At 39.7% G+C, this 23,858-nt stretch overlaps 1 protein-coding gene across 1 annotated transcript; it reads left to right on the top strand.

Annotated features, from left to right (window-relative positions):
- Positions 1-4,673: 4,673 nt before the first annotated feature.
- Positions 4,674-22,031, top strand: LOC134792623 (D-glucuronyl C5-epimerase B). The gene is made up of 8 exons (XM_063763867.1): positions 4,674-4,952; positions 9,523-9,640; positions 10,156-10,301; positions 12,078-12,653; positions 12,952-13,086; positions 13,276-13,463; positions 20,113-20,277; positions 20,921-22,031. Exons 1-8 carry the CDS (start codon positions 4,884-4,886, stop codon positions 21,285-21,287), a joined length of 1,764 nt encoding a protein of 587 aa, XP_063619937.1. The 5' UTR covers positions 4,674-4,883; the 3' UTR covers positions 21,288-22,031.
- Positions 22,032-23,858: the final 1,827 nt, after the last annotated feature.

Raw genomic sequence — 23,858 nt, 5'->3', positions numbered from 1 at the left:
GTCATAACTCTAATAGAAATATAATGCTTTAATGTCGTAGTCGGGTAAAAAATTGTCAACTGGCTTCGGTATATTGGGTTTAATAAGTACCTACAGTACCTGGTAAAAAAAATCTTGATACGCATGATCGGCTTCGCGCCTGTAATCTCATTCGCGGCAAATCTGTTTATGAGGGTGCCCTATTAATATTCCGAAAAAAAATACGCCGATTTTTGTTTCGCCGACAACGATTCGCAGACGGGTTGTTTGGCAGAGTAACGATTCGCCGAATCTCGTTACGCATAATAGTCATTTGCGAGAGTAGTCAATAAGCAGAACATTGATACGCATATTTACTATTCGTAGAATAATCATTTAGTAACTGTCGTAATTACCCGAGAAACCATTGGTCGAAACACAATAGGTCGAATGTTCCTTTGGCATTAATATTGAATGTTCGTTTTTTTAGCATTAGAATAAAGGTAAACAATCTTGACGTGTCTTTTAATTGAAAAACTCTTTTTAAAAATAAGTCATGGCAAATATGTAACATTTACGAATCTAATACTTCTTCTTCTTGTCCTTACCCATATTCCCAGGTCATCTGGGGTCGGGCCTCCTTGTGCAGCGGCTCCAGGACCTTCTGTCCCGGGTTGTCATTGGCGAAATGTCTTGGGCCTTTAGATCCCTCTCGACAGTTGACCACCACGTGGCAGGTGGCCTGCCTCTTCCCCTGGGCTGTGTTTTGATGTTGAGCACAGTCTTTACAGAGTAGCTCTCCTCCCTTCTCATTACGTGGCCATACCAGCGGAGTCTCCCTTCTTTCAGCTTGTCGATTATTGGGGCTACCTTAAAGGATCCTCTGACGTATTCATTTCATCCAAGCGTGTTACCCCACCTGCCCATCTCAGCATCTTCATCTCTGCCGTATGCACTTGTTGTTCGTGCTTCTTAAGTGCAGTCCAGCACTCCGAACCATACGAGTACAACATGACCGGTCTTACGGCAGTCTTATAGATTTTGCCTTTTGTTTCACGAATCTAATACGATCATTTATATTCTTCTGCTTTCATAAGTAATACTTAGTTACTGATTTTTAAAAAGCGTTTTTTAGTTTAAAGACATGTCAACGTCGCTTACCTTCTTTCTAATGCTAAAAAAATATATAAAATAAGGTGAGATTTCAATTATTGATGAAGTGCGCCTGATGATGATGATTGTTGATGATAATGATGATGATTTTTTTAAAGTAGTATGTTTAGCGATTACTCCAGCACCCATGGTCCGATTTGAGTTATTATTTTTTGTTTGAAAAAAGTTACCTGCGAGGTATTCCCATAATAATTTTGGTTCTGATCTGATGTTGTAATCCATGAGGAATTGACGGAACCCCTCAATTTTTAAAGGCATACTGTGTATTATGATTTCGGTATTTAAAGTAACTCAAGCATTTCCTCCTGAAATCCACCAATTTCATGAAGTGCAACTGTAGCCTTACCACGAGTTTGACACTACATATTCGCTAACTTCTTCGTAACTACATATACTTAACGCATTTACTTAAAAAATGATAATATTTCATTCTTTTGTTTCGAAAATAACGACTTATATGTAAAATGTGAAACGTTATTCGACTAAACATTGCTTAAACGAAACGATTACTCTGCCAAATGGAAATCGTCCAATAATAGTTCTGCGAATTTACACAGAAGCAAACTGAACGGTATGTGAACCAAGAGTCTACGTAACGTTAGTTGACCAGAAGTTACATTGACAAATAAATGACTCTGCGAAACGATGTTCGGCGAATCGTTGTCGGCGAATCGATGATCTGCTAAAAGTTTATCGGAGAATCATTAGGTACCCGTTTATGAGAAGCCGTACTAATTAAAACCTTGATAAAGGCTGCCTGGTTGATAAATAGAGGAAAGTAATCCGATTACTGATTTATACCCAGCGATTGTAAATTGATTTTTTCGTTCGCGGTTTATACCTACTATAAAAATTAGATTTAATATTAATGATATAAGTAGCTTACTTCTGGACACGACTGTTTGCATGTGATTATTCCTTGATAATTATCATGATTCCATCATGGTATAATAATATACTCCGCCTGGTACTCCATTCCGAGATTCGCGTATGACCTAACTGACACGCGCCTACGTCATCATGCTGTTTACAGGTTCTCAAACTTTGAAATGTGGGAGAATTTTAACCAACGGTGAAAATTATTTTAACGGCATTAATTTTAAGTTATTCATGTAGAAACATAGTAAAATAAAACAAATCTAATGTATTAAATTAAACTTTATTTATCTATACAAGACAAACGTTTAAAAAACTAATTCACAGCCATTAATTACCAAGCTTACGACGTGAAAAGTTTGGAAAACACTGCGACTGCTGACACTGAGCGAGAAGGAAATAACAATTAACACGCGTTCGACAAGGATGACGGTCAGGGCATGAAGTTATCTCATAGACCTATATAATAGGGACAAGACATATTGTTCTATACGTACAATTGCTTATAGAAATAGCACCCATTTTGACGGCACACACATAAATATATATCTATCTCGTTTTTACTCAGCACTGTAACCCATAGCAAAAAAAGGTGACAGTATTTCAGTACGGACATAAAGTGTTCCATGAAAATACGTAAATACCTAATGCGGCCGAAAATCCGCCATGTTTAGTCACCCAAATGTCATTGTCTGTCAGTTCAGCCGGTACTTGTCCTGTCAAAAAGTCGTGGTGAAAATTAAAATTATTAATTATCTTTCAATATTTTGCTTGTGATTGAAAATAATTGAAGCCAAATGTGAATAATTACGTCGCGAATATGCCAGTGTGTAGTGTATTAGGGTGCGGCATAAGAAAACCACCAAATCAGCCATCTTTAACCATACACAGGTACGCTATAATTTACATGAAAAATATTGGTTATTGTTAATGTTCCTGGGAAATTTAAGGATGTTTCAAATTATAAATAGCAAGGTTCTTCTGTGCAGTTATAGATCATGAAGTGATTGGATTTCTTTAACTATATTTTTACGCTTAAATAATGTAAACATTTCAGCTAGGGTTGTACTTTATTTATCGACTTTGATATCGATATATTATGATTGCCTATTTATATTTTCTTATTTTATCATGCTACCCCGCTTCAAACCAACTAAATTATCTTAATTTAATAATTAAATCATTTTTATAGCTTACCAAGAAATGAACATAAAAAGAAAGAGCTGGAGATGGAGACCCTGACCGACTCTCGGGAGCACTCGGGTCCGTGGGGTCGTTACTCCACAAGCTGCCCTGCGGGCTTTTTTATATCATTATTAAAGTTTTTTTATATAATTCGACATTAAGAGACCATATACATATAGTTGTAATTTATAAAATGGTTAATGTATTGTTATTATTTTTGCTTGTATGTAAATTCAATGTTGACGTATAAAAATGCCCTTGTGGCCTATTTGCTGAATAAATGTTGAAGAAGATGAAGAGCGGAAGTCATTCCTTATTTTTGTAATAAAAAAATGTTCTGAAGGTGTTTTGTTTTTTTCACCCGTCGCTTAATAAGCTTGAATTTTGTATCGCTCTCACTTATAGATACGGCGCACCAAGGTCGAGGTGCAGTGCGGTAGTGTGTTACAGACTTCAGGGTTAGCAACACAACAAAATTGATTGTAATAGAGAGGTAAAGTCCAAGAAAAACACGTACACTTATTCTGACATCCAAAACAGATGGCGCTGTACTGCGCCATGTGTTTTGCGGTCACTAAGTTGTCAAACGTCAACTTATGAAAATCAGTGTTACCGCAAAAATCGCAATATGTATTGAGTAGTACAGCGTCATCTCGTTTACCTGTCAAATTTGAAGCACGAAATTGTCCTAGACTCCACACATCTTACTCAATCAAAGTATCTTTTCACATAACAATATACTAATAAAGAATTTTTATTTATTTACTTCCTATTAAAACATAAACTGCACAAATAATACATACTTAGTATTTTAAATAAAATGAGCCGAGAACGTTAAAAAGGTATCGATGTATCGATAAAACCTAGTAACAGTAAAAATCTTCTGGGCAGCACTAAAACCGCCATGTTTAGTCCTAAGATGACGTCACAGTGGCACGCATTATTCGTTGACGTTTCACTTCCATAGGTTTCATATTTCAGTGAGTTATCTAGATCTGAATTGTCAAATGTGCACAGCGCTATCCTGTGCTGCCAGTAGTATAAACAGAATTACCCGAAAGTCTGAAATTTCTTTCGTGAATCGGAAGATATTGCTAACGAGTAATTAAAAATGACGTGTTATTGTAAAATTTAAGCTAAAATACATATAAATGAAAATTATAAAATTATAAAGAAATATTTTAACTTATTAACCATAGGTATAATGTACCCATGTAACATGTTATGTTGAAATAAAGTGGCAATGTTATTGTGACGTAGGCCCGTGTCACTCTGGGAATGGAAGACCATGTTTTATTAGACCATGGATTCCATGACAAAACTTTCATTTCAGGCAATTATTATTTTATAAACTTTAATGAAAATAAAATAATAGAACAATAATTTTTAATTTGACGCTGTGCGTCACCGATTTTATTATTTTTTAACTATGCAATAAGGTTGAATTGGGTTGAAGCGAACGGTTCCAATACACAATCTTCCAACGAAACGAAACGCTTTTGACGTCTACTGTCAAACACCCACAGCTGCAGAACGACATCGAAAATATCATAAAAACCTGCGGAACGGACGGAGCCGTGTCTTGCGAGTATCTAAATCGCTCTCCGAATAAATAAAGACTAAACTAAAACAATAATTAAAATAAAACAGCGTTCCCAAAGCTAAATAAGATGTGATCTTGTGTTAGTTCTATGAGAAGTGGCAGTTTATCGCTGAACAAACATTATCGGCACGGATGGAATGTCTCTGGCTTGTGCAGAGTAAGTATAATTACGTGAAAATGTAGTAGCTATTAGTTTTTTTACTTGGTCAACGTGTGATTGTAAACATAGTGCGTGTAGGTATGGTGTCTGTTAATAGTTAGTTGATGTAGTGTCATGTCATGAGCGTCGTGTTTGTATCCACCGCCTACGCAAAGATTCCGACGCACGTATTTAAAGGGCCCGATCGTCCTACGTCTATAATTAGAAACCAAATTACTAATATCGCTGTGACATCTATTTAAGGTAATCAGTGTAATCTGAGAGTTGAAGAAATGAGTGATATTGATTTTTAACCATGTTTGTGTAGTAAAACTTGAAACATTACAAAACATTAAAGTTTGTTTTGACTTTCACTGTAAATATTTACTGTTATGCTACAAATAGTAGTGAATACATTTTATTATGTGATACATTTGTTTGCAATTGTGCAGTTAATTAATTTGCATTGCTTTTATTGGACTGTTGACTTACATTTAAAGTAGAACTCAGAGAAAGATGCATTTTGTTTAAGTAATGGGTGTGTGAAAGCTAACAAGAGAATTGAATCAGTTAAGAATCTGAGAAAGTAAGTAAATTATTCTTAAATCTGTAAATGGCGGGAAGAAATATAATCATATTTGTAAAGAATATTTTTTTGAATGTATATTATAAAACCACACTCTTTTTTAAATTTATTTATTCAAAAATTACTTGGGCTAGGTGTATAATATTTTTGCTAAACTGACCTGACCATTGGTGGATCATACATCTTTGAATACTTACTACAATAATAGTAGTAAACTTCATACTTGATGACCTGTTTGGCCTAGTGTAGGGTTGCCATACGTCCCGGTACGCCGGGACATGTCCCGGTTTGAAGCACGGTGTCCCGGCGTCCCGGCCGATAAGAAAATTGTCCCGGTTTAAAAATCATAGTTATTTAGTAGGGGGCTGGACTTGGTAAATAATAATATACCTACATTTCTACGTTTCATATGGCCCTAATTAAAAAAAAATGTTTTATGGTACCTACTTTTACCTAATGTCCAATATCAGTTTCTCAGACACACAATAATTAGATGATTATGTAAAGTATGTTATTTTATAGCTTTTAAAGTCTGTAATGTAGAGCTCGAATTTCAGGCTCCCAAGGGCCTAAAACCTCATCAATGGAACTTCGGCCCTCCGAGTAACTCTTGTACATATGACACATATTATTGTTGAGTAACACTAGCGCTGCTTTCTTACAGCTCGACCTTCAGCGTCGCTTAATTTTTAACAAATATAAAAATTTGATTTGAGAAGCTTGGCCTTTTGCCTCGCATGAAAGCTCACCGCGCTGGTTATAAGTACGCTTCGGGCTTATTAAGTAATGTGGAGATTTCTGAGCTCGACCTTCAGCCTCACATTTTACCTAAATTTTTGGTTTGTCTTCCAAATCTCGTCTTCTTCAGCTTAGCCTTTGACCTCGCTGCGCCAAGCTCGGCCTACGGTTTCGCTTTTTAATACAATGGACATTGGTTGGCGTCTATGCTCTAGCTGAGCTTATCCTGAAGCACGGCTTCGACCTCGCATGAAAGCTAGCCTCACTGGGGAACTTCGGATTTTTAGGCCCGGCCCGGCCTTTTTAACACGCTTTCACAATTTTGACAAAAAAATTTCGCGCTCGCTTCGCTCGCGTTTTTTGCTCGTTGACCCTGAATCCCCTGAATCTACATGGTAGCTTGACTGGTCAATGATTAATCATTTAAACACATGGAAAATTTATCTCCGAAACTACTGTGCTAAAATTTTGAAAAAAAAATAACAAAATAGTTCTTTACCTATCTATAGGAAAACCTATTAGACATGTGCAGTCAAGCGTGAGTCGGACTTAATTATAGACATTTCACTCAAGTTTCACATGAAAAAATACATTGTTACAAATTGTGTAACCCTTTAAACGCGACGCGAGTCCGACTCGCACTTGGCCGGTTTTCTTTAAATGTCCCGGTCTGAGTCCCCACACTTATGGCAACCCTAGCCTAGTGGGTATATAGTGACCCTGCCTTTGAAGGTCATGGTCCTGGGTTAAAATCCTGGTAAGGGCATTTATTTGTGTAATGAGCACAGATATTTGTTCCTGAGTCATGGGTGTTTTCTATGTATTTAAGTATCTATAAATATTTATTTTATATCACTACACCTTATATAACAAGGCCCCCGTCTGTTTGTTTGTGTGTTTGCATGTTTGTGATAAACTCAAAAACTAATGAACGGATTTTCATGCAGTTTTCACCTACCGTTAGTAAAAAAAAAAAAAATTAAATTAAAAATTAAAATTCTTTATTTTCGTAAAATATACACGTGTTTATAAAGTAGGGGATAGTGTTGCCCGGTAAGCAAAATTTGCCTGTGTTGGGCAACACCGCTCTTCCTTAATTAACAGATTGTTACACGAAAATTTCAAGTACTAGTTTAAGTAAGTCTAATAGTTTAACATATGTATACAATTCAGATCATATATAACAATTGTTTATAGAACTAGGGAAATATCTGGGTTGTCAGACATGCAGTAATAAATAAAGGAATAAAGGAGCCAGTAAGTGTGTGTGTGTGCGTGTGCGCGCGCGTGTGTGTGTGTGTGTGTGTGTGTGTGTGTGTGTGTGTGTGTGTGTGCGCGCGTGTGTGTGCGTGGGCGTGTGTGCGCGCGCGCGCGCGCGCGTGTGTGTGTGTGTGTGTGTGTGTGTGTGTGTGTGTGTTTGTGGCTGTATATGTATGTATGGATTGTATGTATTTACTTAGTTTATAAAGTTGATGTGTGAATTTCTAGTAAGTTATAGTATCTGGTTAGTTTTGTAAGTCTTCTATTTCATTGTAGCTTTTTGATTTTAACCATTTTGTAATTGTTTATTTGCAATCATAGTAAAGTTTTGGGTAAATATTTAGGCACCTATTGACTTTGTTGTAAATGTGACTAGACTTCAAATTGTATTGTGAGCGTGCAAACATGGTTTTAGTTTTAGTTATATTAGCAACGTTTTTTATTGTCCTTCTAGAGAAATAGTCGGCACTGTAGGAAAGGGTTTTATGGTTTTTAAAGTAATTTGTAAAATATATAGTTTCCTTATTGATAATACGTCGCTTAGTTGGTATAATGATTCTGTAGGGTAACGGATTTTTTAAAATACATTGTTTTTAAGAGTGCATGCTGAGCTCTTTCCATACTAATGAGTCGCGTTTTAGCCGCCCCACCCCAGACAGTGGTTCTTGAGGAAGGTTTAGGTGTACAATTTGTTACGGTTTTGTGTAACCCGTGTGAAGCTGGGGTCGCTAGTATTATATAATCATATAATTGTCTAAGTACCCACAACACAAGCCTTTTTGAGCTTAAATACTGTGGGACTAAGTCAAAATTTGTGTAATAATGTCCTATAATATTTATTTATTGAACAAAGATCTAATGCCTTCATTTCAGTGCTCTTCTTCGCTTCCTTCTCCTCAGTGCTCCTCAGGGTTGTGACCTCTTATTTGATTCTAACTTTAAGCCATTAACCTCATTACTCTGATTTCTGACTGCAAGTACCATTCACACTGAAAGGCTATTTTAAACCTAATAGCAAAGACATAAGTTCCATTTATGGTCAGTCAGTGTTGTTAGTGCATTGAGCGATTTGCTTTGGTTCCAGTTTATAGTGTTAATTGGTCTAATTATTCGGGTTATTGTGCAACATCTCAATTAATATCACTTGTCTGTGTTTACAAATAATTACAGTAGGAACTTGGTAAAATTCTTCTGCATCATGTTATGTCATTCAAGTGATCATGTGCCACTCTCATATGATAAGTCTATAACTCTACAGTCTACACTATAATTATGTAGAATAATTAGACTTTTGAACCGAAATTATTATATTATTATTAATTATATTCCCTTCATATCTCTATTTGGAAAAGTATTCCAGGGTGGTAGATACTTTTGGCAGGTTATAAATATTATCTGCTACTATTGATACAGTACTGTACAGTAAATTACCTAATTGAAGAATTATTTTACACTTAAATGATGTCATCTGAGAGATGCATCCTCAAATTGGGTCACTTTAGATATCCAATGGAAGGTAATCAATAACTTCATAGAAGCTAGTGAGTCATTCAACTCTAGCACAAATAGTCTATTCATCATCTCAATGCTTTGACTGACATGTGACCTATGATTCAAACTAATTTACACCCAGTAAGCGGTACATGTAGACTATAGATAGTCGATACTGCATTGTGTATTATACCAGTTGTCTGTCACTTTGGATGTCGATAGCATCAAGCTTTTAGTATTGCACTCTCAACCGCCATAGGTGATAGACAATTTATTGTTATCCTATTTATCTTAGATTAAGTACAAATACTTTATAGTGTATGGTTACCCAGAATAAAATGGCTTTTTTATTTATTTATTATCCTATTTATCGACGCGAAATAGACTTGAGCAGAGCAGAGCCCACTGGAGACCAGTTACTAAACGCCGCCTACCTAACGCCGCCTTTGACTGAAGCCATTTTCTGCTACTAAACTAAATACTAAAACTAAACTAATGTTTTCGTTGTGACAGCGCGCGGGTATGATGGTGGTGCGGTTGAACCTGCGCGTGGCGCTGGGCGCGCTGTGCTGCGTCGTGATCGCGCTCACACTGTTCTGGGCGCGTTGTGGGGAGCTCAGCCGGCCGCCAGGTACAATAATTCAGATGTTATAATCATATCACCCAAAATAATAGCCACTTCTGGACATAGTCGATCGGTACACGTACCGCCTTTTCCTAAGGGTTTCTATAATCTTGACTAGGAGTTTGGTCCACCATTTGAAACTTTTACGCCTTAACAGCTATACAATTCTACAAGCAATGCAGACAGGATATTGCCTTTATTTAAGTGTGGCAAGTCAGGCCAAGTGACAATCGTATATAGAAAACGCCAATCGAAACTTAAATAATGCATGGAAATGATCTCGCGAGTTTTCGGTCGCATCTGTAGATGTTTGTAGATAAACGATAACGATTGTCATTTTGAACGGGTTACTCATACGGGTCAACGGGTCGGATCATATGTTCGAGTCTCACGGGAGTTTTATGGATTGGCATTTTGGATATATAGCTTATATACTTACGGTTTTTTTCTAATACCGCGTTCATAAGCGATCAAAACAACGAATCGTTAATTTCTTTCTGACCATGTTATATTGTCCACAGTCGGTTCGATGCTGTCAAACGCGTTGACCGAGCGAACAGCGCCCGATCAGATCGAATGTTCGATCAACGGCGAATATTCGATCGCTTGTCGCAGGGACCGGGACGATGTGTACGTGCCCTTTAATTTCATAAGGAAATATTTCGAGGTGAGTTCTTAATGTTCTATTCCTTTAGAATTGAATTTATCGCGCGAGATGCAGTTGAATTTAGCTTGTAGTCGAACGAGTTGACCGAGCGAATAGTACGCGATGAGAGCGAATGTTCGATCAACGGCGAATATTCCATTGGTTACCGCAACCAAGAGATCAGGAGACATGTACGTATTGTACGTGCAGTTCAACTTAAGGAAATAATTCGAGGTAAGACCGTGTTGCTTTGACTTTATCCCCAATTGGGTCCCAATAAAAAAAAACCCTGTGTTCCATCGGGTAAGTAATATAAGACATAAGAACTTATACTATAATATTCATATTATATACGCTCATATTGTATACGTTTGTTTTGTATACCGTTCAAGGTGTATAACGAACGTTAGATATAACATCAAAATATCTATTTTTGTTAAGTATAACGTTATTTAAGTATAATATCATTGTATATAACGATCATTATGTATAACGTTCATAATATCTCAGATTTATAATGTATATTACTCAATACATCTAACACCAAAATGCATAATGCTCGTATAGAATAACCTAACCTACTTTTCTGGCAGCAGTTTGTTTTCTGTAGGGGTCGCAGTTCTAACCTAACCTAACCTACTTTTCTGGCAGCAGTTTGTTTTCTGTAGGGGTCGCAGTTCTAACCTATCCTAGCCTTATTTTCTGGCAGCAGTTTGTTTTCTGTAGGGGTCGCAGTTCTAACCTAACCTACATTCCTGGCAGCAGTTTGTTTTTTGTAGGGGTCGCAGTTCTAACCTAACCTACTTTTCTGGCAGCAGTTTGTTTTCTGTAGGGGTCGCAGTTCTAACCTAACCTAACCTACTTTTCTGGCAACAGTTTGTTTTTTGTAGGGGTCGCAGTTCTAACCTATCCTAGCCTTATTTTCTGGCAGCAGTTTGTTTTCTGTAGGGGTCGCAGTTCTAACCTAACCTACATTTCTGGCAGCAGTTTGTTTTTTGTAGGGGTCGCAGTTCTAACCTAACCTAACCTACTTTTCTGGCAGCTGTTTGTTTTCTGTAGGGGTCGCAGTTCTAACCTAACCTAACCTACTTTTCTGGCAACAGTTTGTTTTTTGTAGGGGTCGCAGGTCTAACCTAACCTACTTTTCTAGCAGCAGTTTATTTTCTGTAGGGGTCGCAGTTCTAACCTAACCTAACCTACTTTTGGCAGCAGTTAGTTTTCTGTAGGGGTCGCAGTTCTAACCTAACCTAACCTACTTTTCTGGCAACAGCTTGTTTTGTATAGGGGTAGCAGTTATAACCTATTTAGTATATCATACGCTATTATATTTTATAATCATTATACTAAAAGATAGTATATACTATGATCGATATACGTTATGTATGTTATATAAACTGAATTTATAGTATTTGAGTGTTATATAAAAAATCATTATACAAAATGAGTATTATGTTAAATGACCGTTATTCCTAATAAAAATATTGATTTTAATGTTATAGCAAACGTTCATTATATCTTGTGAACGTTATTAATATGAAATTATATATTATGTAGTTATATCTCGTGGGACGCACCCGTTCCATCGACCCTAAATATGAATATATTTGTTTCCACGTAATTTAAACTGTTGTGCTTTGATGGCTAACTTGGAATACCGTTTTTTGGTTAGCTGTCTTCAATCGGTGCTGTGACCAGGGACCTGTAAAGGGATCTGTACGTTTTTCAGGATATTATTTATTTTAAACCTATTACTAAAATTACTCAAAACATTTTTTACGTGTTTTTATGTTTCCTTAGATATATGGGAAAGTGACATCAGTGGATGGCGTCGAGAAATTCGAATGGTCTCACAGCTACAGCAAAATCTACCACCCGAAGAAAAAGTACGATCCGCGCGGCACCTTCGTTACCTTTGAGAACTACAACGTCGAAGTTCGAGACCGCGTCAAATGCGTGAGCGGGACGGACGGTGTTCCCGTCTCGACGCAATGGGAGCCCAGAGGCTTCTATTACCCAACGCAGATAGCTCAATTTGGCTTGTCACATTACAGCAAGAATATTACAGAGCCTGAACCAAGAATAAGGATCTTAGATGACAGCGAGAAGTATTTAGAGAACTGGATTGTCAGTAAAGACGCGTCATTGTCAAGGGAATTTGATGAGAAAGTGCGTTCGAATGTTTTAAAGTTTTCGACGACGGAGTTAGCGTCGAGCCAAGTGTGGTTGAAAGTGAATATTAGCCTGGACTTCGTGTTGAGCGTGGATGTGTTGTTGAGGCCGAACTCGTCGGTGACAGTGGTGCTGCAGAACAAGGAGAGGAAAGAGACTGCTTATTTGCATTATGTTACGACTACACAGATGATTTATGCTCAGGTGAGTGGAAATTAACATAGTCGTAACAATTTTTTTTAACAAGGAGGTACATCTGTAAACGCCATAACAAAGACTGGGCTTATCCAGCTTGGTACTTCTGTTTTTTCTCCATCTTAACTCTTTTACGGCTGCGTTCTAAAAAAAGCTGACAACCCAGCTTGGCAGTCAAATTCCAAAAGTAAGCGCAGTAGAACAATAGTGCCTAGGAAAGCTATATTTTTCTACTATACTCAGCAAAATATTTACTTACCGTTCCTTGGCATATATCTCAATATGTACATTGATGCATGTTGTACAGGAGGAGCATATATACTACGGCATCGGGGCAGAAGCAATATGGCGGCGGCTGACGCGCGACCTAATCGTCGACATGCAAAAAGGCTGGGCCTTGTTGGACAGGCCCAAGCGGAAGTCGCCACGGACCAAGTTCAAGGTAAATTTACTTCCTCTTTATAAAATAAAGGCGACTAATAACACTTTTAGTGTATTGTATCAAAGAACTAGTTTGAAAGCCGCATCTGAGCCTCCAAACTCGTTCATTCACTTTAACGTGAGCAAAACGCAGGTTTTAAACCCCTTTGATGCTAGAGTTATACTAAAATTGTTGTTCATTTTGCCACAGATCTCCAGCATAATCCTAAGCGGCAACGGTTCCCTCGACAACCTGACTATAAGCACCAGCGCACACATGGAGCAGTTCTACGCGGCCGCCACATGGCTGGTGCGGCGACAACGGGCCCGGAGCGGAGGCTGGCCTATACCCGTGCGGCGCCGGGTGGCTGCAGGGGTCACTGACCTGCGGCCTGGCTGGTGAGTGAGATAACACTTATAGAGCGAGACAACCCGAACATACAGCGCACACATGGAGCGGTCCTACGCGGCCGCCTCATGGATGGTGCGGCGACAAACGGGCCCGGAGCGGAGGCTGGCCCATACCCGTGTGGCGCCGGGTGGCTGCAGGGGTCACTGACCTGCGGCCTGTCTGGTAAGAGTTCTTTACGTTAACTTCACCAAGACGACCAATAAAAAGCGGCTACGTCTCATTTTCAAACCCTCACAGCTTCGTCCTAAATAACACCAGAGAGCTTAAATTTACGGGATAAGATGTACAGGGTGTCCGGTGGCAGATTTATGTTTTTAATATGAAATAAAAAAACAACGGCTTAAGGTAGAACATTTATTTACATCTATTAAAAAAGAGCACAAATGCGGATTTAGTTACTTACAAAATTATATCCTCTAAATGAGCTCCGGGAACACGTACGCGTTCTTCGAAGCGGAGCCTCGCATTTAGCATGTTGCGGATTTCATTGGTGATATTTTCTTTTAAATCAGCTATGGACCGTGGGTTGTTATTATAAACTCTGCATTTGAGGTACCCCCATAGAAAAACATCCATAGGGGTAAAATCGGGCGATCGTGGTGGCCACGTGATATCACCAAAACGGCATATCAATTTTCTAGGGAATTTTTCGCGAAGCACATTCATGGACACTCCGGCAGTATGGGGCGTAGCACCATCTTGCTGAAACCAGGTGTGTGACAAGTAAGATGGATGTGCTAGCAAATTTGGCAAAAAGTAATCAACTATCATTTGTCTAGAGTCTTCACTATTGACATAAACCTGCTTAGCCTCTGGAATTCTCAATAAAGTGGGATTCGTGGACTTTCTTCCAAACTCCGCTGTACACTCAATATGTTTTCCGGCGTCCGAGTGTACCGGCTGGGGCTTGGTCTTGGGATATTCTGGACCGAAGAAGTTTTGCGAAACCTTTGCGGGTACCCATAACCGAATCAAATTAACACTCGGCCCATCACTTACACGACGAATATTGAAATGTGAACAAAATTTTCGGTGCAAAAACTAGCGAATCGTTGGCTTTAAAATATGCTTCAATTGCGTAAGCACGCTGAGATACTGACCACTGAGACATATTGAAAATAAAATCCGCAACATTGAATATTCTAATGCCATCAAATATCAAAATGTATTTCTTTAGTTTTTTATTGTAAATTGACTTTGAAACTAGAAATCTGCCACCGGACACCCTGTAGTTATGGAACATATTAAATTCATTCAGTTTCGTCAATAATACCTAAAATACGGCGATTTGGCCCCTCACTCACTGATACTCGTACTTCCCGATGTCCTAGAAAGCTGGACATGGAGCCTAGGATTTACATACAAAGTACGGAAAAATTAAGAAATCTGAAATTTACTAGTATTTAATGACTGGTACTTTCAAGAAAACTTACTTAAGGCTATAAAATTGTTTTATTAGCCTAAAGTTAGCCTATTAACCCTTTGAATCGCCGTCAGACCTTATTGATAAGAGTTAAGTACTATTTATGTTCGTATCAATTGTACAGTTTAAGTTCCGAGCGGCACTTGTGACAGTAAGAAGCGATTGTTACCCGTCAACCCGTCATTGTATTTAAATCACATTTGATCGGCGCGAGCGGAATGATGGATGGAGCTATTCATCAATTAACATGTCTAAGATTGTCCTGCTACTTTCATGTAACAGTTGCGATACATTTATACTCGTAATTATGTCTATGTCTTTCCATCAGAGAAGGGTATTTATGCACATGGAGCATGGGGACCCTTTAGGCATGGAACGTCACAGATATTCGTAACTGACAGAGGAACATTAAAATACTCTTAAAGCAGTGAAAATATTGTAGACGCAAATTCGGCAGGAGTATCAATTTATTTTATTTGTATTTATTTGTCTGTTTTGAAATTATGACATATCGTGTTTCTGGCGCTTCATTAAAGTTTTCGTTTATGTTAAATATAGCGACTTCTTAAAAAAAAGAAATAGAACCCCAATGTGTCCCAGTTAATTGACCGGAACTGGGAGTGTCTGCCTTATATTACTAAACTACCTCGCTTACGCTAGCCCGCTTATTATCAAATCATATTCACCAACTATTCACTAGCTGAAATGCAGGACAAAACGCTAGGAAGAAGAGAGATATTCACTAACTATAATTGTGACTAGGTTATGATCTGATGTACCTATAAGACTTTATTTGATAGTAAAAACAATATTGTTAAAATAATATATATATATATATATATATATATATATATAATCGTGACGTTCCATGACAGACGTGTCAAGTGAAAATTTACATCATAATATTTACTTTTGTACCCCTTTACCGCATAAATAAGCTTTTATTCAGTGTAGTGTTCCTCTTTACGCCCCTTAACATTGTATACACATAATTACAAACCTTGGGCCACCTTGTGGCACCGAAAATACCGATATAATGAACCCCTGTCAGATGAAGTTTAACTACAAAAAATACTATCCATAGTATGCTCACTAGATTACAGAAAAAAGCAGCAAGAAACGCACGACCATCCCCACTGCCTTCCCCAGGGCCCGCTTCGCCCAAGTCCCTACGCGGAATTTCTTCGTCAGAGGATGAGTTTGCCTCAGCAACCGACACAGACGAATCCTGTAATGAATACGATCTGCCACAACCACCACGGTCACCACCGGGATCGCCACCACCGCCACTGTCACAACCTTCGTTACCGCACTCGCCGTCGCCACCGCTGCTGTTACCACCGCCACAGCCTCGGCCACCATCCCCGCCGATGCCACTGCCACAACCGCCGCCGCCACCATCACTGCAAAGATCGCTGCCACTACAGCAGCCGGCATGCCACGGGCCTACAGGACAATTGACCCCGCCCACTCTAAATAATTCAACACGTTGTCCTTTTTGCCCTCAGAATCGCTCCTTTAAGGGACAGAGGGGACTGAATATCCATTTGAGAAAACACCATGGTACCAGCTGCATCTCGGGTACCAATCCCACCCAAACCGGAATCTCCGACGTAGTACCACAGTCACCACATACAAGAAAAACCGACTAGATGATCTACCAATACTCAAATCGAATGTGCCAGTACTTAGACACATCCCTAAAGGAGCCAGGTGCCTCGCTGCTGATAAGCTATGCTCAATTATTGACAATTGCTTACATACTAATAATGTTGACGATTGGTTTAGTCTATTATCTTTCTCATACTCAGCCTTAAGGGTGCCAGACGCCACTGAGCGCCGATCACTCACGTCTAAAGTTAAAAACAATATTAATAACATTCATATATACTTTCCATCCACAGCTACAGCCAAACCCGCCTCATTATACCGCACCATCGAGACCAAAGTACACGACGGTGATCTGAGAGGAGCCGTTCGGTTGCTTCTGTCGGACTCCGCACTTGCTCCCTCCAATGAGCATACCCTACTTGCTTTGAAACAGAAACATCCGCCACCATCTAGACTAGTAACATTGCCGCCTGAGCTTAACATTGCAAGCCCCTTTCTGTCTGTAACGCCTTCAGACGTAGCCACGGCAATCTCGTCTTTTTATAATGGGTCGGCCTCTGGTTTCGATGGTTTGCGGCCACAACACCTTAAAGAACTGATCTCGCCGGCCGCCGGGAACAACGGGCCCCGCCTGCTAGAGGCCCTCGCGAAATTATGCAATTTCCTACTGAGAGGTATGCTAAACATGGAGGTGAGACCATTTCTTTATGGGGCCTCTCTTTGTGCCTTATCTAAAAAAGACGGTGGCATCAGACCGATTGCAGTAGGCAGTATTTTCCGGCGCCTCACGGCTAAACTCTGTTGCCGAGCAGTAAGAGAAACAATGTCTGGCTATTTGCAGTCCAGACAGTTGGGTTTTGGCACAATTCTGGGCTGCGAGGCGGCAATACATGCCACTCGTCACTTCGCAACGGAACACCATACAACCAATGACATCATCATCAAGATAGACATAAAAAATGCTTTCAATAGTGTAGAAAGAGACATCATCCTCAATGAAGTCCTAGACAAAATTCCACGCCTATACCCCTTCATCTATCAATGTTATGCCTCCCCGAGTAATCTTTTCTACTCGGGTGAACCCATCCAATCTCAAGTCGGCGCTCAACAGGGCGACCCTCTAGGTCCCCTTTTATTCTGTCTGGCCATACATAAAATGATTTCTGCAGTTAAAGCACCATTAAACGTATGGTATCTTGATGATGGTGTCATTGGAGGGAGCCCTGATGTTGTCATAGAAAATTTAAAGACCTTAATACCGGCATTAAAAACAATAGGACTAGAAATTAATCCTTCAAAGTGCGAATTCTTTACTTGCGGCGATATAACTTTTGAAACACTCACAGATCTCGAAACTGTTCTGCCGGGAATGAGGCAGATCGATAAATCCTCCTTCCAACTCCTAGGTGCTCCCATATTCTCCGAGGGTGTCAGCTCTGTATTACAAAGCAAAAGGCAGGCACTCTCGGGCGTACGGGAGCACCTGGTTCATCTGTCTGGACATGTTTCCCTCATTCTTTTGCGGAACTGTTTCGCACTACCTCGTACCGTGTACACCCTACGAATATCTCCGACTTGGCTTTTCGAACAGGACCTACAAACCCTCGACGACACATTAAAACTCATCCTAGAATCAGTACTGAACGTAAGTTTGAACGGAGATCAGTGGCGTCAGGCGTCCTTACCTGTTCGCTATGGCGGTATCGGCATCCGTCGAGTCCAAGACATCGGCTTGGTGGCGTTTTTGGCCTCGGTACACGGATCAGCTGATCTAGTTGGTCGCATACTTACAATAGAGAACACCAATATCTGCTTACCCTTTGCAACCGATGCCTTATCAAAATGGGCCACATTATGTCCATCTAATGAACATCCAGAAAATCCGGCCGTTCAGAGGGGCTGGGATGGCATCCTCTGTAGGCTTCGCCACGCGAATTTACAGGCTGGTGCCTCGATAACCGATCTGGCGCGTCTCAAGGCCGCCTCCAAGCCTGAGTCGGGTGCATGGTTGCACGCCTTGCCATCCCCTCAATTAGGCACACTGCTAGACAACGATTCCCTAAGGATCGCAGTGGCCTTAAGGTTGGGGTGCAAGGTGTGCAACGCGCACCGCTGCATCTGTGGAGTTATGGTGGAAGAGAACGGCCACCATGGGCTCAGCTGTCAGAGATGCGCCGGTCGTTTCCCCAGGCACCATTCTTTAAATGAAATCGTCCGTCGAGCGATGCTGTCGGTGGGTGTCCCGTGCCTCCTGGAACCACCAGGGCTGTCTCGAACAGATGGCAAACGACCCGACGGGCTGACGCTGGTTCCCTGGCAGAGAGGGCGGTGTCTTATATGGGATGCAACTTGTGTGAGTACATTTGCTGCATCCCATGTAGGACACACCGCAAAGTCGGCAGGTTCGGCGGCAGAGACTGCCGCCAAAAATAAGCGACAGAAATACTCTGCCTTGGGAGCCACGTACGACTTCGTGCCCGTCGCTGTCGAGACAGCTGGGCCCTGGGGACGGGAGGCACGAGAGCTCTTCAGGGAGCTTGGAAAGCGCCTCAGAGAAAAGGGGAATGACCCCCGTTCTGAGTCATGGCTTGTCCAACAGGTCTCCATCGCCATACAGCGGGGTAACGCTGCTAGTGTAATGGGGACCTTTGGACCCGGCATGGCTCAGAACGGGTTTTAGTTTCTTAAGTTTTATAAATACATAATATGTAAAATGTATCAGATAATGTAAATAAATGCTGTTACAGTATTGCAATATTGCAATACAAATCATGATTTACTTGAAGGCGCCAGTCATACTATCTGAATGTATAATTTGTTGTATTTTGCTGATAAACTATGAACTGACCAGGCTACTTGTGAACAAAGCGCCGCTTTACATTAAAATGATTTAAAGGACTATGCCTCATATAGATTAATAACTAAATAAGAAATGATAGGTGTAAATATTGTTAGGTATAAAATGTGGAGGTAAACCACACTTAGTTACCGCAAGATATTCCTCATTATCCAATATTACTACAATACATCATACACACTTTAGCAAAACTTTTGCTAATCTGCTCAATAGAAGAAGATCCGAAACGTATACACTTGATAAACAATAAAACAGCCTAATTAGATCGGCGCCGGCGCAAATAGTCTGCACATGCAATTGAACGAGATAATTATAGATCGGCAAATGTCATTCGCTGCGCACCGTTTGCGCATCTTTTAATTTGAACCTTAACTGGTTGCGGTAAGGTCGTGTTTTCTATGTCGAAACGGTCGAACAGTTTTTGTAGTTAAAAACTAGCGTTGGAATGTGAATTTACTATGTAAGATTCTTGTGACAAATTGATTTGAAGATTGTTGTGTGGGGTCTCGATATTTCGGCACTGTTGCAAGCGCCATGTTCACGGAGTAATTGTTTTTTGTTCGACGAACGGACAGATGTTCGTTGTTATAAGAGTTTATTGCTGCCATTTTGGCTACTGAACCCTAAAAACATACATTTTTAAGGGACGTAACTATGGAACGCTTGCTTGACGCAAGAAATACTATATTAAGACCAATTTTTGTTTAATGTTTTTAGTCAATAATATGCCCTCTTTTTTCCACAGGCACTCAGCAATGAGCCAAGGGCACGGCATCTCGCTCCTGGCCAGGGCGTTCCACCGCAGCGGTGACGCTGCTTACCTGCGAGCGGCTAAAAAGGCCCTTTATCTACTAGATGTACCGAGCCACGCCGGCGGCGTTAAAGCTATGTGGATGGATAAGCATGTATGGTAAGTCCATAAGTAATTTTACAGTACATCTGGTGCTACATTACGACACCAGGTGCTATAATAAGCACATTACGTAACTACGTCGAAAAATTTAAGGTCCATATGCCGTGTACTATAAAACATTGTACGATACAGCGAATAGGTAATTCGCAACTCGTCGCAGTCGATTTAAAACACGACGGCAGGGAGTGTTTTAAAATTCGCCACTCGTTGCAAATTTCCTATTTTTCGCACTTTTATCATAAATAACTGTTAGGGCACACACACAGGAATACACAAAGTACAAAGTAGTGAGAAATATTTACAGTTATAGTAGAAGGCGCAAAAGTAACGTGAGTCACGAACTCATTGCGTGTTGTTTTTTTATTAATGATGTGATTATATACCGTGTTAATGCATGTGGATACAAAGTAATACAGTTTTCGAGATAAATTACTACTTAAATTTGCATCATGAATAGAAGGAAAACGAGAACTTCCATGCAATAACTGACCAAGCACCGTAATGAAATTCAATGCATCATTATATCATCAAGCAAGCATGCAAGTTCATGATCCGTCTAAATGGGGCCTTACTCTTATGGAATGACCCAAGTACAGAATAAGATAAAGCTAAATTCATGAATCATTTCTCACAATTCCAGGTACGAGGAATACCCCACAAAACCGCCGCTGTTCGTCCTGAACGGCTTCATATACACGCTCCTCGGCCTCTACGACCTCCACGTGATCGAAGGTGAGAACTCCATCTCACTCGCCAAGAAGATGTTCGATGACGGCATGACGTCACTCAAAACACTCCTGCCATTGTTCGACACAGGCAGCGGCAGCTTTTATGATCTCAGGCATTTCACTCTAGGCGTAAGTCCTAATATTGCACGATGGGATTACCACGCTACTCATGTGAATCAATTGTACTTACTAGCGGGGCTAGATGACGACCCAATATTGATAAATACGGCGAAAAGATGGGAGGGTTATATGCAGGGGAAACGGGCAGCCCACAATTGAGTCAAATTGAATTTTATTGTGTTGCAATAAGAGCTATTTACTATTGAAACTGGTTTCACGCTAGACGCCAGTCCTAATATTGCACGATGGAATTACCACGCTACTCATGTGAATCAATTGTACTTACTAGCGGGGCTAGATGATGATTGTGGACCCAATATTGATAAATACGGCGAAAAGAAGGGAGGGTTATATGCAGGAAAAAAGGGCAGCGCATAAATGAGTCAAATTGAATTTTATTGCGTTGCAATAAGAAATATTTTCCATTGAATCTGGTTTCTATGACGATTGGCATTCCACGTCAGGCGTAAGTCCTAAATATTGCAAAGAAAACAAAAACAAACTCTGTCCCATTTAATAATGGTTTAAAAATAATTGGAGTAATTTGTACTAGTATTAGGACCGTGGGACGCTAGAGGTTAACGCAGATTTGTAAAAAATCTTATGAATAACGAAAAATTTAAAGCTCCGTTGACCGAGCCAACTCTTGCTAATGGAAATTGTGCGTTATTATGATATAAATAAAGCACATCATCGAATCGTCGATTTCGGTTTTGAATCGGGAACATTATTGAACGATTTCTATATATAAATACAGGTAATATGTATGCACATAATTAAGTAGTTTATGTATATACGCTGAACAAATGCGAAAGACTAGTACTTGTAATAAATAGCTGCTATTCAATAAAGATATATCGACAAATATTTAGAATGAAACGCAACTCTATTAAAATCAGTTTAGAGTTGATATTTGTATCCTCAATTTTTAACATATCTTAGTGTTGAATTTGAAAATGTAGGTGTATGAAAATTTCTCATACTTTTATATTCTGCGACTTCGGTACAGTCGCCATCCGATATATCGGAGCGGCCAAGGTGTTCACAATATCTGAACACGCACCCTAACGCCTTGATAATAGAGGCGTGTTCAGATATTTGTGAGCGCCTTACCGCTCCGATATATCTGATGGCGACATTGGCGACTGTGCTAAAACTTATGAATAGTATTTTAGAAATGAAGATGCCAAAAGACTTGTATTAGGTTGTGGATGGTGTTATGCACGAAATAGATGTGAACTTGGCTCGCCTTCACATTGTGAAGGCGAGCCACGCTTACTCGTGTTGACCTTACTTGGTTGTTTTCTGCATAACACTGTCTGCTGGGAATCGCTGGTGTACCTTTATATATAGCAGACAAATTTGTAGTATAAAAAGTATTTCTTTGTAGTAGCGTTTGGTACTTTTGACTCGAGTCTTCAGACCTGATTTTTTTTTTTCTAAAAATTATAGTACAGTACGTAGATTCGTTTGTTTACAATCTTGTCTAAATCAACTGGCGGAGGAAACGTCATTTTTTTCCTGTCTTCGTATAACTATACAGTTGTGTATAAAAGACATATCTTTAAGTAGGATTTTCTAATAAACGAAACGGTGTAGCGTTGGTGTAGGTATATAGTCGTGGTAGCGAGGGGCCCCTAGGAATGGCGAAATGTGTTAATAATATATCAAATATCACATCGTTGTATTAATGAAACCTTGTTATCAATGTTGCAATTCATTGAAAATAAGGGTTCGCAAGAATACGTGTACTCTAAATTTCCCCAAATTGGCATCGCCCACACTGTTAGTGTGAGTGCGTGCGTGCGTGCGTGCGTGCGTGCGTGCGTGCGTGCGTGCGTGCGTGCGTGCGTGCGTGCGTGCGTGCGTGCGTGCGTGGGTGTGGACCTTAAGCCTTTTGTAATAAGGTCCACCGATGTACATTTACGAGTGTTGCTATTTGTACATTACTTCTTCGCTTTAAGCATTCAATCATAATTCCACTATAAATTGTATCGTGGGTTTCATGGGCGTATTCAACATTTAGAATTTGGAATTTGATATAATTTTCATAAGAAGTTGGGGATTGGTTGCAAAGATAGGTTATTTTAATATTATTATTTTTTAACTTTTATACTATTTTTACGCAGATGTTTTTATTGTGAATTCAATGAATAATAGTTATGTCCCTACTTGCCAACCTTTGTTTTCAATGAGCTGCAACATTGGTAACGAGGTTTGAAAATTACAGTACTATTTGAAGGCAATATTTCCATATGGCCCTATTATAAGGATTCCTCTAACGAACGCACATATTGTACCTCATGTTGTTGTGACTTATTTACCCCGCTTATTATTCTAAGGTCGAACACAAATTTTAAAGGCACTGCTATCAATTAAAAGGGTCATAAATCTTATTATTCTGATTTTGCGTTATGCGTCTTTCCTGTGGATATTGATGATAATGACTTTATTTATTTATTTCAACTTTATTGCACAAATAAACAGAAATGTACAAATGGCCACTTTAATGTATGATAAACCTACTTCTTGAGATGAAAGCGGACGTTGCGTAAAAAATATTTTCTATAATGTTCATATCCAGAGAGGAAAATGGGAACTACATTTGTATGTAGTGACGGTCACGTGACGTCGTCCCCTTCACTGTAATGTGAAATCCTTAGTAGTATGTACCCAAATCGTTAAGTATTGTATTCCTCACAGGAAAGACGCAGGAACGTTTTTGACCCA

This window comes from Cydia splendana, chromosome 8, assembly GCF_910591565.1.
Source record: "Cydia splendana chromosome 8, ilCydSple1.2, whole genome shotgun sequence".
NCBI classification, from domain to species: Eukaryota; Metazoa; Arthropoda; class Insecta; order Lepidoptera; family Tortricidae; genus Cydia; species Cydia splendana.
Note: the sequence above shows the minus strand (reverse complement) of the source record. Positions and strands in the feature narration are given on the sequence as shown.